The sequence below is a fragment of the Typopeltis vanoorti genome, chromosome 11 (assembly GCF_054136105.1).
Source record: "Typopeltis vanoorti isolate ZY-2024b chromosome 11, IOZ_Tvanoo_1.0, whole genome shotgun sequence".
In the NCBI taxonomy this organism is placed as follows: domain Eukaryota; kingdom Metazoa; phylum Arthropoda; class Arachnida; order Uropygi; family Thelyphonidae; genus Typopeltis; species Typopeltis vanoorti.
In genome coordinates, this window is record NC_143559.1 from 89123995 (window position 1) to 89137767 (window position 13773).

The 13773-nt window shown below is 37.1% G+C and overlaps 1 protein-coding gene across 5 annotated transcripts in view; it reads left to right on the forward strand.

Annotated features, from left to right (window-relative positions):
• LOC150101835 (uncharacterized) overlaps nucleotides 1–13773 on the forward strand; it is a 574375-nt gene that overhangs the window by 342274 nt on the left and 218328 nt on the right. For 3 of the 5 annotated variants that reach the window (XM_090400439.1, XM_090400440.1, XM_090400441.1), the window contains one exon: nucleotides 1488–3335. In XM_090400439.1, coding sequence (XP_090256565.1) covers nucleotides 1488–3335 — 1848 coding nt within the window. The remainder of the gene's footprint in view (nucleotides 1–1487; nucleotides 3336–13773) is intronic. The other 2 variants (XM_090400442.1, XM_090400443.1) reach the window with 2 other exon arrangements.

Sequence of the window (13773 nt, forward strand, 5' to 3'; positions counted from 1 at the left end):
TCTTCATCCTTTTGAAAAGCAGGTGACCAGATCTGGTCACCTATGGTCATATAGGTGATACTGACCTATATGACCTGGATACTCTGGATGTAAAGGAGTATCCAGACAATGCTCTGGATATAAAGGATTATCCAGACAATGCTCTGGATGCTCCTTTACATATGGGCTACCAGAAACAGTAGCCCATATGTGTGGCTTAATCAAAGCCTTGTATGGAACCAGAATCTCCTTGCTTCTACAAGTCAGTATCCTCCCCATCCTTTCCAGTGACTGCTTATGTAAAGTCAAGCAGGAACAAGATCACTGTGATCGCTAGAGGAAGTCCAACATGGTATTGAATAAAACTTGGACTTCCTTTAGCAACAGGCAGTAATGATACTCTTTACCAATGCATCATTCAGTAAGATTTCGGTCGGAACAGCCTTCATTATATGTTTCAGCCAATTGCTGCACACAGGAAGTTCTGTCTGTCCATACAAGCCTTCTCAAATGACAGCAGTCTCATTCCTGTCAGACTGTCTTAGAACTAGTTATGTCTCTTAGACAAGCAATGTGGGTTATTTTTCCACTTATTATACACCCAGGATATCTCACCTGGCAAGCAAGGTAAATAGTCTCATACCATCTGATGAAAATCAACTACCACCTTTCACAAACATTCATGTCTCAGGGGATTCAACAGTGTGTTGGTCTAAAGCTGAGATACTGCCCACTCAACTAACAGTTTTTAATATCAATTCCACATATTTTTGGTGGAACAGGTAACAGGTAGTAAGCTTGCTCAACTCTAGAGACCAAAAATGAAACTGTTTTGAGTTACTCCAGACCTCCAATAAGTAGGGTTGTGGTGATGGTGGTGGTCTCATCTTACCAGGTAACAAAAATCATCTACATGTAAAAGATCCAAAGCCATAGCGTGTTTGTTTGAGAGCAGAGACGCTACCCACTTAGTCAGCAGGCTGGTTACTAATATTGTAAATTCCCTGCAGACCAGGAAATTAGCTGGGCCAAATTCTGTGTGGCAGACCTGATAGCAAGCAGCCTGAAGGTCAAAACCTTAAAAAGATGTAATTCTTTTTTCCTACTCAATTTTTTTGCTGGTTGAAAATGTTAGACTAAATATTGTACATTAGCATGGAAGATAATTATCAGTCATTTATATTATATTATATTATATTATATATTATATTATATTATATTATATTATATTATATTATATTGATGATAGTAGTGTTGTAGTAGGAGAATTAAGTAGTGTGGAGAGGATGAGATGTATTTAGCAAAGTAGAGTTGAGTGCCCTCCCTCAATGAGTCCTTGGATTCCCTGGAAGTGTCACATAATAATAATAATAATACTATTTCTAATTGTATTTCTATTTTCCTTCAATGTAATATTAGCTTTCACTTGTTTTATATGTTTAGCATTCAGATTTTAAAAACATGAGTAAGAAATTATACTAATTATTATTTTTTAATTTGTTCCCTAGGAAATTTATCCTCCTACAACAACAGGACCAATACAGCCATCATTAGACCAGGTAAATGGGCAGTATCTTATATCATCCAGTCTTCCATCAACAGTAGTATCATCTGGCATGCACCAAGTAGCAGCACCATCTTCGTCAGTGTATGTTGGATTCAATTCACTTTCAGGAGCCTATACTCAAGCATATCCTGTACAACAGCCACAGGCTCCATTAACCCAAACTGAATTGATACATTCAGTTCAGAATTCATCCACTCCAGAAACTATTTCATCCAGACGACCATCTGATTTTCTAGCTTCAGATTCACCTTCTGTATCACAGAATACAGCTTCCCATCCATTTCCAACATCATCATCATCATCTATATCTGCTTATACCCAGGTAGGAGATACAGCAATTCCTTGTGCTCTTCCCTCTGTGGAAAGTACTGTTGCACTTCCTTTATACCCAGCACTAACCATTCCTAATACTCCACCAAACTGTATTTCACTGCCTCCCAGCACCTTCCTTGCACCATGCCATGTAAACAATGAGAATTCAGTTCATAACTCAAATGTAAATTCTCATTCGCACACAAATCAGGTGAATTCTATGTTTGTTGTGTTACCTTTATCAAGATCATCAAATGAACAGTCATCTCAAGTAATAGGATGGAATATTGGAAATCAAGTTTCAGTGCCAGCTTCTCAGAGTCAGCCCATTCAATCCACTCCATTATATCTTCCATCACTATGCACTGATATAAATAATCTGCCTAATATGCAAACAGCAGTTCCTTATTCATCAGTTCCTGGCCACATGACCTCCTTTATTCCAATACGACAATCAAATTTCAGTTCTGAAAGAACACACACTCCAGTTAATGTATTACTAAGTAACAAACAGCAACCATTAGTTAAACGCTCCTTTTCCAGCGGTCATTCATCTCAAACAAATAGTAGACCTACTTCACCTTTGCCTTCTGCAGTTCAGTTTCCTTTTGCTCACAACATGAAAGAGAGTTCTCCAACTTCTGTTGCATTAAGTCAGCCATCATATGTTTCAAAAATTTATCAAGATACCAAATTGCCTTTTCCTACCTCTCCTATGCATTCTCCTCCAATTACACTTCTTTCTCTTCCCTCGAAATCTTCTGCTATGTGCTGTTCCTTAGATAATCTTACCAAACTAACCAAAAATGTCTCTCTTTTAAATACTCGCAATAGTTCTACTTCCCTGCTTTCAGTTCAAACTGGTTTTCCTAATAGTCACACAGCACCTTCCTCACCAATACTTCAACCTCCTCCTCCTACTCATTTACCTCGTGCTCGTTCACATACTTTTAGTGGTCCTGATGTTACCAATAATAGCAGTAATAGTTGTGCAATGGAGAAGTTATTAAATCGACGTTTACAACGTTTTTTAAGTAATTCTGCTACATTATTAAATCCAGCAAATTCTACCCCTCCAAATTTTATTTCTTCAACCCAGTTAGGTAATGCTAATATAGATAAAAAAGGAGGATCTTTGCCAAACAACTTGAGTAATATTCAGCCACCTTCCACCAAGCAAGCATCAAATGTATTAAATGTGAATCTACAGCCTTCTTCACAGATGCTGTTATCCCTTGCATTAGAAGCAAACAAAAAAGCCATGGTGAAAGATCAGCACAGCAATATCCATCCTGAAATTCAGATTAATTTTCATCCTCCTGAAACTTTGATTGAGCATGCCAAGTTACCTCAGTGGAAAACTCATATGAAAGACACTCATGGTTTTATAAATGCTAATGATCATCAATGCCAAACATCAGCTATTAAATCTCGTGTTTTACCATCTCTGGAGCAGTCCTGTACGTCAAAATATCAGGTACTGTAGCTTCAATATAACAGAAAGTAAAGAAGAAAACTGGGCTAACACTTTTTTTTTTCCCTGATGCATGCATTTTTATGTCTTTTATATGCATGAGGATTATGTTATCATTTTGAGTATATTCATGCATGAAATCTATTAGTAATAGTGCATGATTCTAATGGGATTGTATGTCTGGTGAAAGATATTTTGCTAATTAAGATTTTGTTTGGGTTATTGAAGCCTAAGTTTTTATTCCACACCTTAAATAAATTGATGTGCATGCACATTTTTCAGTTCTGAAAGAACACACTCTCTAGTTAATGTATCACCAAGCAACAAAGAGCAATGTGAGCACGCTCGCAGACGCACACACACACACACACACACACACACACACACACACACACACACACACACGTGCACACACACACACACACACACACACAGATAATATAGTTCACATCTTAGTTTATTTATTTATTTTTACTTATTTATTTTTGCTACGTGCATAAGCTGTAATGTTACTTATAATGATAATTTCAAGTAGAAAGTGGGTGCGCATTCAGATTTTTGAATTGTGTGCAAAGATCACGTTGTAGCTCTTAAGGATAAAAGGCAAAAGGCTGCACTATGAGAACTGTGTTTAAAGGAAGCTCTTTTCATAAAGAAATAAAGTTGCAAACTTGAATATCTTATAATGTCTCAAAGACATCATCTAGATGATTTCACGTGGGGAAGAATTATTGGAAAGCTTTAAGACGGCCATAGAATTACTGATATTCTCACCTAGTGTTCTCTCCAGGCTCTTGGCAGTGTTTCAGACCAATAGAATATGTTACAGACATTTGCTAAGAGGTCCCCCCCCCCCCTCACTCTACCATTAAGCACAAAGAGAGATTTTTTGTTATAACAGCAAGATGTAATTGATGCACCACAGCAGGTCAGCTTACAAGTTGGCTTCATTCAAGCACAGGTACATGGATATCTCGACAAACTGGGACAAGATGTCTGTGACAAGTAAGCCTGTAGTCTGTGTCCCTTTATCCACAGCTCATCGTAGATCGCATTTTAAGTGGTGTTGTATTCATAACAATTGGACAAGACACTAATGGGCTAATGTGTACTTTTTACAGATGAGAGTCATTTTAGTCTTTCCTCCAATTCTTGACGACACTTGATCTGTCGGGAAAGTGGTACTGCTTACCATTGCGAGAATGTACTTAAAAGGGATAGATAAGGTGGCACTGAGGTCATGGTGTGGGGAGGCATTGTGCTTAATGAATGTATCAAGCTATGTGTTAGAAAAAGAGACTGTGACTGATGAACGATATTGCAACTAATTTCTTCAGCATCATGTTCGATTGTTCTTTGGTGCTGTAGATGAAGAATTCATTTTTATGGGTGACAACACCACACCACACCACATTGTACATGAGAAGTGGAGATACTTTTGGAGAGTGAGGATATTAATCAAATCAAGTGGTCAGCACACTCCCGAGATCTCACCCTTATAGAACACATTTGGGACTCAATAGGGAGATATATTGCTGTTTGAAATTCCCCCTCCAGAAAATAAATTTCTGGAGGAGGAATGCAAACTGGCTCAAGACATCTTCTGACCCAGTTTGCCTCAAGAAGAACTCTTGAATTGCTTGGTGCTAAGCATGATATGACATTGTAAGAGCTGCATTACAGTTCAGGGTGGATATAATCCATGCTGAAATGTCTCTCTGCATAGTTTTCTATAAGCACTGTACATTAATTCCTTAATTACACCCTTAGGAAATTTGTAAATTTTGCCAAAAACGTATTGCAGTTTCATTTGTATGAAATTTATAACACATTTTTTGTGTAATATGATTTATTAGTATGCTAACAATAAATTTATGTTCACATTTTGCTATCATGAAATTTTTTTTCATATACAGGTAAAAATTTTGTTCATCCTTAGCTTTTGGACACCAGTGTATTAACCACTTAGCATTTTTGTTTACTCCATTTGGACTTTAATGGCAATTACACTCAATTCAGTCTGCAATGTTACCAACTCACAATATGTACCTTATTGCTCTACCTAAAAGAACAAAGCAGAATGGAATTTTAGCTCATGTAATTACCATAGAAGATGGTCTTGATAATAGGCCCAAAATTCCCACTGTAAATAAGCATATGTAATTTGTTTTATCATTTTCATTTATTAGTATATATTTTATAAAGCATTAAAATATGAGGGCGGTCTGAAAAGTTCGGTGAATGGTCCGATATCCCAACGGCAACATGGGCCATGTGCATGCACATGGCTATCCAGAGACACATCGAGAAGTGCCACCTAGTGTGGAGTACACGTGACCGTCAGGTTAAAACTGCTGCGGGCAGTTGAATGTAGTCAGTGAGAGAGGTAAGGTCACAGTGCAATGGAGCAACAAGTGAACATCAAGTTCTGCTACAAATTTCACAGAAAGCAAAACGGATGGAAACCTCTGGAGATTTCATTACCATCTGTGACCAGGATCCATTCTTTCTGTGAATCATCATCACAGAAGATGAAAATCTAAGCGGCAGTCGATGGAATGGCGTCTTCCCCGTGACCCAAAAAGAGTTGCCTGCAAAAGTCCAAGGTCAAGACAATGTTGATCACCTTCTTCGACAATGATGGCATTATCCATAAGGAATTTGTTCCTGCGGGTCAAACCGTGAATGCCGCATTCTAAGAGGAAGTTTTGAAACGGTTTTTACAAAGTATCCGCTGTGTTCGGCCAGAGTTGCACAGGACTAGACAGTGGATGTTGCTACACAATAATGCGCTTGCGCACTGTGCGATCCATGTGTGCCATTTCTTGGCTCGGCGCGGCGTACCTGTTCTCAATCATCCACCATACTCTCCTGATCTGGTGCCTGTGGACTTATTTCTATTTCCCCCTCTTATGATGCTCTTCAGGCATCATGAAAGGTGGGGAAACAGAAAGGCAGGGAAACTATATTTCCTCAACGCACATTTTGCAGATGTGGCGGCAATCCAAGAACGTGTTACAGCAGTTCTGCGATCAATTCCTAAAGAGGCCTTTGCTGACAGTTTCCAGAATCTGTTGGTACAAGATTTGGCAGCGTTCATAAAGCTTCTGGAGAGAAGGTTTATGAACGTTGCCAAAAGTGTGTTGTGAAGGATTGTTTTGAAGGCCAATAAAGGTAATTTGTTTGTATCTTCTGTTTTGTTTGTTTTCTGATACCATTCACCGAACTTTTTAGACTCACCTCGTATATGCTGCCATGCTAATGAAAGAGCAGATGGTATTTATAGCATGAAATAATATACAATGAGTATATGCAGGATATACTCTTACTCTGTCTGTATATAATGTAAAAAAAAAGAATATGCAGTATTTATTGCAAGTTTATTCTGAAATTAAATTTAATGTACAGAGGACAGGGTAGGAAGTTGTTGCATCACAAATACCATTGAAAAGTCTCCCTGTTCACCCTTCAGTTCTTACAGTCTGATTTCCCAAAAGACATTGTTATTTTATTTTTTTTTAAATTCACCATCAATGTAGGTTGTTTTACATGGTTTAATAAATTGTTCAATCAGATCGAAGGAACAGCAATGGGCAGTCCTATCTCACCAGCCTTAGCTGTTTGTTTTATGGAGCATCTAGAAAAACAACTCTCTGATACTATATTTCCTCAACCTTGTGCATAGTTATATTTTGTTGATGATATATTTGCAGTCTGGTTCCACTCTGAATCAGAATTACTTCAGATCTTCCTTGTACTCCCATATCAGGTTCACTATTGAATGTGAATCCAATAACCATTTACCTTTTTTTTTGGATGCCTTAGTAACCTGAAATCCCACAGGTGATGCTGATTTTTCAGTTTATCTGAAAATTCAATATGATACGTCTTGCTTGTCCAAACCACACTGTGTACGATTCCTTCCACTACTGAAACATCCCTTTTGACTATATGCATCTGATGCTTCATGTTGTTGGAGGATTCCAAATCTATGTCCTCTTGTTTTGACCTTCTCTAAGTGCTCTCCAACTCCATTTGGTATTGTGAAGCACTTATCCAAGCTGTTGGATTTCTGTAATCATACTGCACTCTTCTATGGGGAAGTAATATGGGGAAGGTTCCCTCCTTTCCCATATTACTGCATGTTCTGTTTCTGTTCACCACTTCTATTCATTCATTCTTACCCGTGTTCTTTTTTTCACATGCCTCACTATCTGTTAAGGCCAATTTATTTGATTATTCATTTATATGGTGAGCATATGATAATGGTAATTGTATGGACTGCAGCAAGATAAATTACTCTAATATTTATTGTGTGGTGATATTGTATTGTGTAATTTTTAGACTGAATGTGGCTGTGTGGTATAGGTGTGATTACAATGCACTGTTGGTTAACTTTTTAAACAGTATTATTTTAAATTCTCTATTTCCTGTTTAATGCTCTGCTATGTGGCCAGTCAGAGGAGAACAGATTGTGAAAGAATGACATTGTGGGATAAAAATGGGAATAGATTGATTGATGCAGTGGACATAGTGGAATTGTTCAATGAACACTTTATTGGAGTATTTCATCCCGGAGGAGTAAATTTTAATACTAGAGGGATAGGGTAGGTTCAAGGTTTAGAGGTGCTGGAGAAGAGTGTGTTCCAAATACTGAGTATTCTGGATGTCAGTAAAGCTGTGGGACTGGATAGTATTTCACCACAAGTTCTGCGAGAATGTGCTAAAGAACTGACAGTTCCTTTGATCTGGCTTTTCACTGAAAATCTGGCTACGGGAAAGGTACCCAGGGAATGGAAGGAAGGTAAGATAGTGCCATTGCATAAGGAAGATAGCTGACTGGAAGTGTCTAATTATAGGAGAGTTTGTGTGTCTTCAGTAGTTGTTAAGATCTTGGAGAAATTAGTGATGGACCGTATACAGGATTGGGCAAATGAGGGTAATGTTATCAGTGAGAGTCAACATGGATTTGTTAAGCAGAGCTCTTGCTTAAGTAATATGCTAGCCTTTTATAATAAAGTGACAAGAGCAGTTGATGAGGGAAAGGCATTTACTGACATTTTCTTGGATTTAGCGAAGGCATTTTGACAGGGCGCCATATGATAAGCTGATATTTAAGTTGGCGCACATGGGTTTGGATTCAGTTTGGTCAACTGGATGCAGGATTGGCTGTCCGATAGGTATCAGAGAGTAGTGTATGGTGGGGCAGTTTCTAGGAGGGAGAAGGTTACAAGTGGGGTCCCACAGGGCTTAGTACTGGGACCTATATTGTTTAACCTTTATATCAGTGACATTGTTAGTGGATTGCAAGGGGATATTCAGTTATTTGCACATGATGTGAAGCTGGGAAGGATTATCAGTAATAGTGTAGATGTGGTAGCCCTTCAAGAGGATTTGAATAAGCTAGACAGATGGGCAAATGAACGAGGATGACAGTTTAATGCAGCAAAATGTAAGGTCGTGAGGTTTGGGACACATCGATGGGATGCTGCATACTCTATGGGAGGAGTTAAACTGGAGGAAGTAGGGGAGACAAGAGATCTGGGGTTGATGATTGATAGAGAACTGAAATTTAGGGGACATCTTGCAAAGGTAGTGAAGGTAACACAAAGGATTGCTGCAATAATGAGAAGGACTCTGACCTGCAGAGATAAAATGGTTATCATTCCGTCGTATAAGGCTCTGATCAGACCACACTTAGACTATTGTTCTCAGATCTGGTCCCCAGGATTTGAAGGAGATAAATTAACTGTGGAAAGGGTACAAAGGCAGATAACAATGATGGCGTCAGGATGGTACAATGTCAGTTATGAGGATTGGCTGAAAGAGTCGGAATGCAGTGTTTGGTGGATAGAAGAAGGAGAGGCGATATGATAGAGACTTTTAAATTTTTGAGAGGTGGTTACAGGGTTGACACTGGGGAGTTCCTTTGCTTGGTTAAACGGCGGGAAGGAGTCATGACAAGGGGCCATACCTGAAAGTTACAAAAGGAAACTGTGAGAAAGAGGGTGAGGAGTGGTTTCTTTGTATGGAGGGTGGTTGAACCATGGAATGCATTGCCTGATGGAGTGGTGAGATTGAGAACGGTCAATGCGTTTAAGGAGTGGTATGATAGACTTTGTGTTTCCTAGCAGGGACCTCACTTGATGAGTCTTGATAGACTTGTGTTTCTTGGAAAGGACCTCCCACGATGAGTCTTTTGACTCCATAGAAGCCTGAATAATAATAATAATAATAATATCCCAGAGATACATATGGCCATAAATTTGGCAACACGTATTATAATAGAAAAATGGAAAACGGGGAGCTCATGCCAAGAATATGGCTCGTTTATTCCGAAACTTTAAATTCTGTTTTTTTTGCTTTTGTTGCAAAGTTTTCGCACCTATTGAATCAAGTAGTCTCATAGAAAGTTATAATGATTGGAGAAATGTAAGTACAACTTTGCATAGACATGAGACTAGTTTTACTCACATGAAAAATTTCTTAAAATGGAAGGAACTTGATAAAAATTTAATAAACAAAACTACTATTGATTACCAGACTCATAGCATGTATGAAATGGAAAAGAAACATTGGACGAGTGTTTTAGAACAGTTCATTGAAATTATAAAATTCCTTGGTAGCCAAAATTTAGCTTTTCGTGGATCATCTGATAAATTATATGAAAGGAATAACGGCAATTTTTTAAAATTCGTCGAACTGTTTGCGAAGTTTGATATCGTTATGAAAAATCATGTTGAAAGGGCCCTGCAATGAAACAATAGAGTACACTATTTGAGTAAAGACAGTCAAAAGGAAATATTGGAAACTTTGAGTAATGCAATCAGGGATACAATTTTATTATCAATTCGAAAATCTAAATATTATTCCATAATTTTAGACTGTACACCTGATGCAATTCAAACAGAACAAAGGACCATTATTATTTGCTTTGTTTCCTGTGACAATTGAATTGTCAAGATCAGGGAAAACTTTTTAGTTTTTGCAAATATATCAGATTCCACAGGACATGGTTTATGTGCAACAATAATGGAACACCTGGAAAAATGGAACATTCCCATTGAAGACATGCGAGGTCAAGGGTATGACAATGGGGAAAATGTGAAAGGGAAAAAATATTGGCCCCAAAATTTGCTTTTGAACAAAAATCCTCTAACTTTTTACGTGCCATGGGCTGCTCATACTCAAAATTTAATCATTAACGATGTGGTCAAAGTGAATGCAGCTACAATTAGTTTCTGTGCAATTATTCAAGAAATATACAATTTCTTTTCATTCTCTTACAAACATTGGGCAATCCTTTTAAAGTTCGTAAAAATTTTAACATTGAAACAGCCATCAGAAACACGATGGGAAAGTAAAATTAATGCAATCCGCCCTCTACGATATCAGTTTGGAGAAATTTACGATGCACTTTTTGAAATTTTTAATAATGAAAATTTTAATAAAGAAACACAGCATGAAGCATAAACATTATGTGCTAAAATAAAGGACTACAAATTTATTTGCTCTCTTATAACTTGGCATGATTTACTTAACAGAACAATCCCTGTGAGTAAAATGTTTCGAGACAAAAATATGAACATTACACTTGCTTTAGAATCTATCGAAAACTTAAAAATATTCTTACAAGAGTATTGATCAGATACAAATTTTAAAGAAGTTCTAAAAACGACAAAAGAACTGAATGAAGAGGTGGATGGAGAACAAGAATTTAAAACTAGTACGGAAGTTCGACGACGAAAGAAGACACGACAATTTGACTACGAGCATCATGACGAAACGCCACAATTTCCAGTAGATAAATTTAGAGTGAATGTGTGTTTTATACACTTATAGACATTGCAATGGGTTCGTTGATAGAACGTTTTCAACAACTAAAAACATATTACGATAATTTCAATTTCTTGTATAGATTACTACAAATTAACAACGAAGATTTACGAAAAAATTGTAACGATTTAGAGATTCTCTTGAAGGACTGCAACAATAAAGACATAAATGCAATAGAACTATATGACGGATTATGTGCTTTCCGGGATATTTTTTGGAAGGATAATTTAAATATTCAAAAGCCATTTCGATATTCTTAATTTTATTGTGTCCAATAATTTATCTTTCCCTAACTTTTCAATTGCTTTAAGAATATTATTACCTTACCTGTTCTTTTCTATCTTGAGTTTCTTTTATTTTCCTAAAAGATAGTTCCACTTATAAAAATTATTAAAAAAATTTTACAAGTTACTAAGAATTTAATAACTTGTAAAATGCAAGAATTTTTTAAATTTTAGTTCAAATAAATTTTAACTTTAATTAAAATTCATTTTAATTTTGTTAGTGATTCAGTTTGGTGAGAAGGCTAAAATCCTTGTATCATTATATTCAACGATTAAAGTGAAGTGGCTTTATCAAAATTTGCTTTAACTTTTGAGAATTTTTTGAATAACAGGTTTTTAACAATTGTCCGGCCTAGTCAACACCCCTGGTTCGTTATATTTAGCAAACCAACGTGTGGCTGTTCTGTCAAAATTTCAAATAATTTCAAATTTCAAATACGAAATTTCAAATAATTTAAATTTTTATTATCGTAAAGGAACCACACATGCCCGGATCGTTACAGGGGCCTGTCAACAGAAATTGCATGTGTGCGGCAAAGACCCTAGCGCCGGTTCTGCATGTATACATGGTGCATTCTTGAAGAATTGTGCAGTCTTGCAGAATAAGAGAGATGAGAGCGTGTGTGGGTGCACAGAAAGTTTGATATTCTGATGGACCTTGAGGATTGCTTCTAGTAGGGAACATGGTATTATAAGTGAAATGGATGTGGAAAAATATTGAGCAAGTGTTAACAAAGCATGTGAAACTGATGATGAAAAAAGGAGTCTGACTGATGACAAGGAACATTTTTTTTCACCCTCATCAGTCAATGTGAGTGAAAAACAAGTGCAATTAATGGTAAGATAGTGAGTGAAGCAGACAGCGAAAAAACATGTGTGACTGATGTTAAGATAGTGAGAGAGAATGACAAAATGATACAAGATTTGAAAGTGAAGCTGGTGAAGATGAGGCAAGAGATGAATCAGATTTAGAGTGAAATGAAGAGAATTGCAGATATGTATGTAAGAGTGAAGAAGACTGAAATGAATGATGACTGTATGAATGAGGAAAGGAAGAATCACAATTAGCGTAGTATTGGAGATTCAGTTATTAGAGGTGTGATGAACAGGAATATGCACAAGGTTAGTTTTCTGGGCAATGGAATAAGTAGAGTGATTTGCACGTTGTATATGAAGATTAAGCAAGCAAAAGGGTTGATAGTAGTGCTAGTAGGAACAAATTACTTGATTGGAAACATGTGGAATGCATGACCAGATATCAGGATGCTGCTGAGGAGAATAAAAGATAAAAATGTGATAGGAAAGATAATCAATATGTTGCTCAGGTATCACAGAGTTGAGATGGAGAGCAAAGAAAATGAATGATATGTTAGCAGAAGTGTGTGAAGAAAGAAAAGTGCAATTTATGAATGTGTGAGATGAGTTTGAAGGACAAATGGAACTGTAAAAGAGTGATAGACTGCATTTGAATGTTTTGGGTGTGAGTCATCTGGAGAGGCTACTGCCAGAAGGAGAGTCAGAGTGGATCTCAGCAAGTAAGAATCAATGTGGAAGAGCTGAAGAATAAGAAAGGAAAGAAGGATTCAGAGGATGTTTATGAATCGAGAATTGGGTAGCATTAGTGTGGAGAATGTGAGAACAAGTAAGACATACAGGAAAATGAAAGAGGGGGAGGGCTGAGTGGATGGGGGAACACAGCATGAGAATGCTTAATGCTCAAAGAAGAAGTGAATGGATTAGTAGACATCAATGGCAATATCATATTAAAAATGAGGATATTAGGAAAGAACTTGACATTGTCAGCATCCAGGAATGCGTTAGCAGAGTTAATCTCAGGTGGTATGGTCGCTTAAATAGAATGGGAGAGGAAAGATTAGCAAAACAAGTGTTCTCTGCCAGGTTGGCAGGAAAACGACCCAGAGGAAGACCAAGATATAGGTGGATTGATACGGTATAAAGTGCCTTAGATGATAGAAATATAAGATCTGATAATGTTGGAGTCTTGACAAGCAACAGACTGATTTGGAGGAAAATTGTAGATAGGAAGTTAGTAATGATGTAAATTTTTCATGTAGTACTGTCATATCCTGTACACCCCTTGAGGGTACATGGCAGGAATTTGATGATGATGATGATGAAAAATTTTCATTTTCTATAATTGCCCAGTCAGGGCACCTTGGAATTATGTGATCAAGACACACATTTTGAGCATTTTTGGCAACAATAGCTTGTTTTTCTATCATAGTTACTGACTAATTCTAAATCAATTTCACTATCATCATCTCCACTAAATGGCTCCTCGTCTGTCAAAGCATCATGCA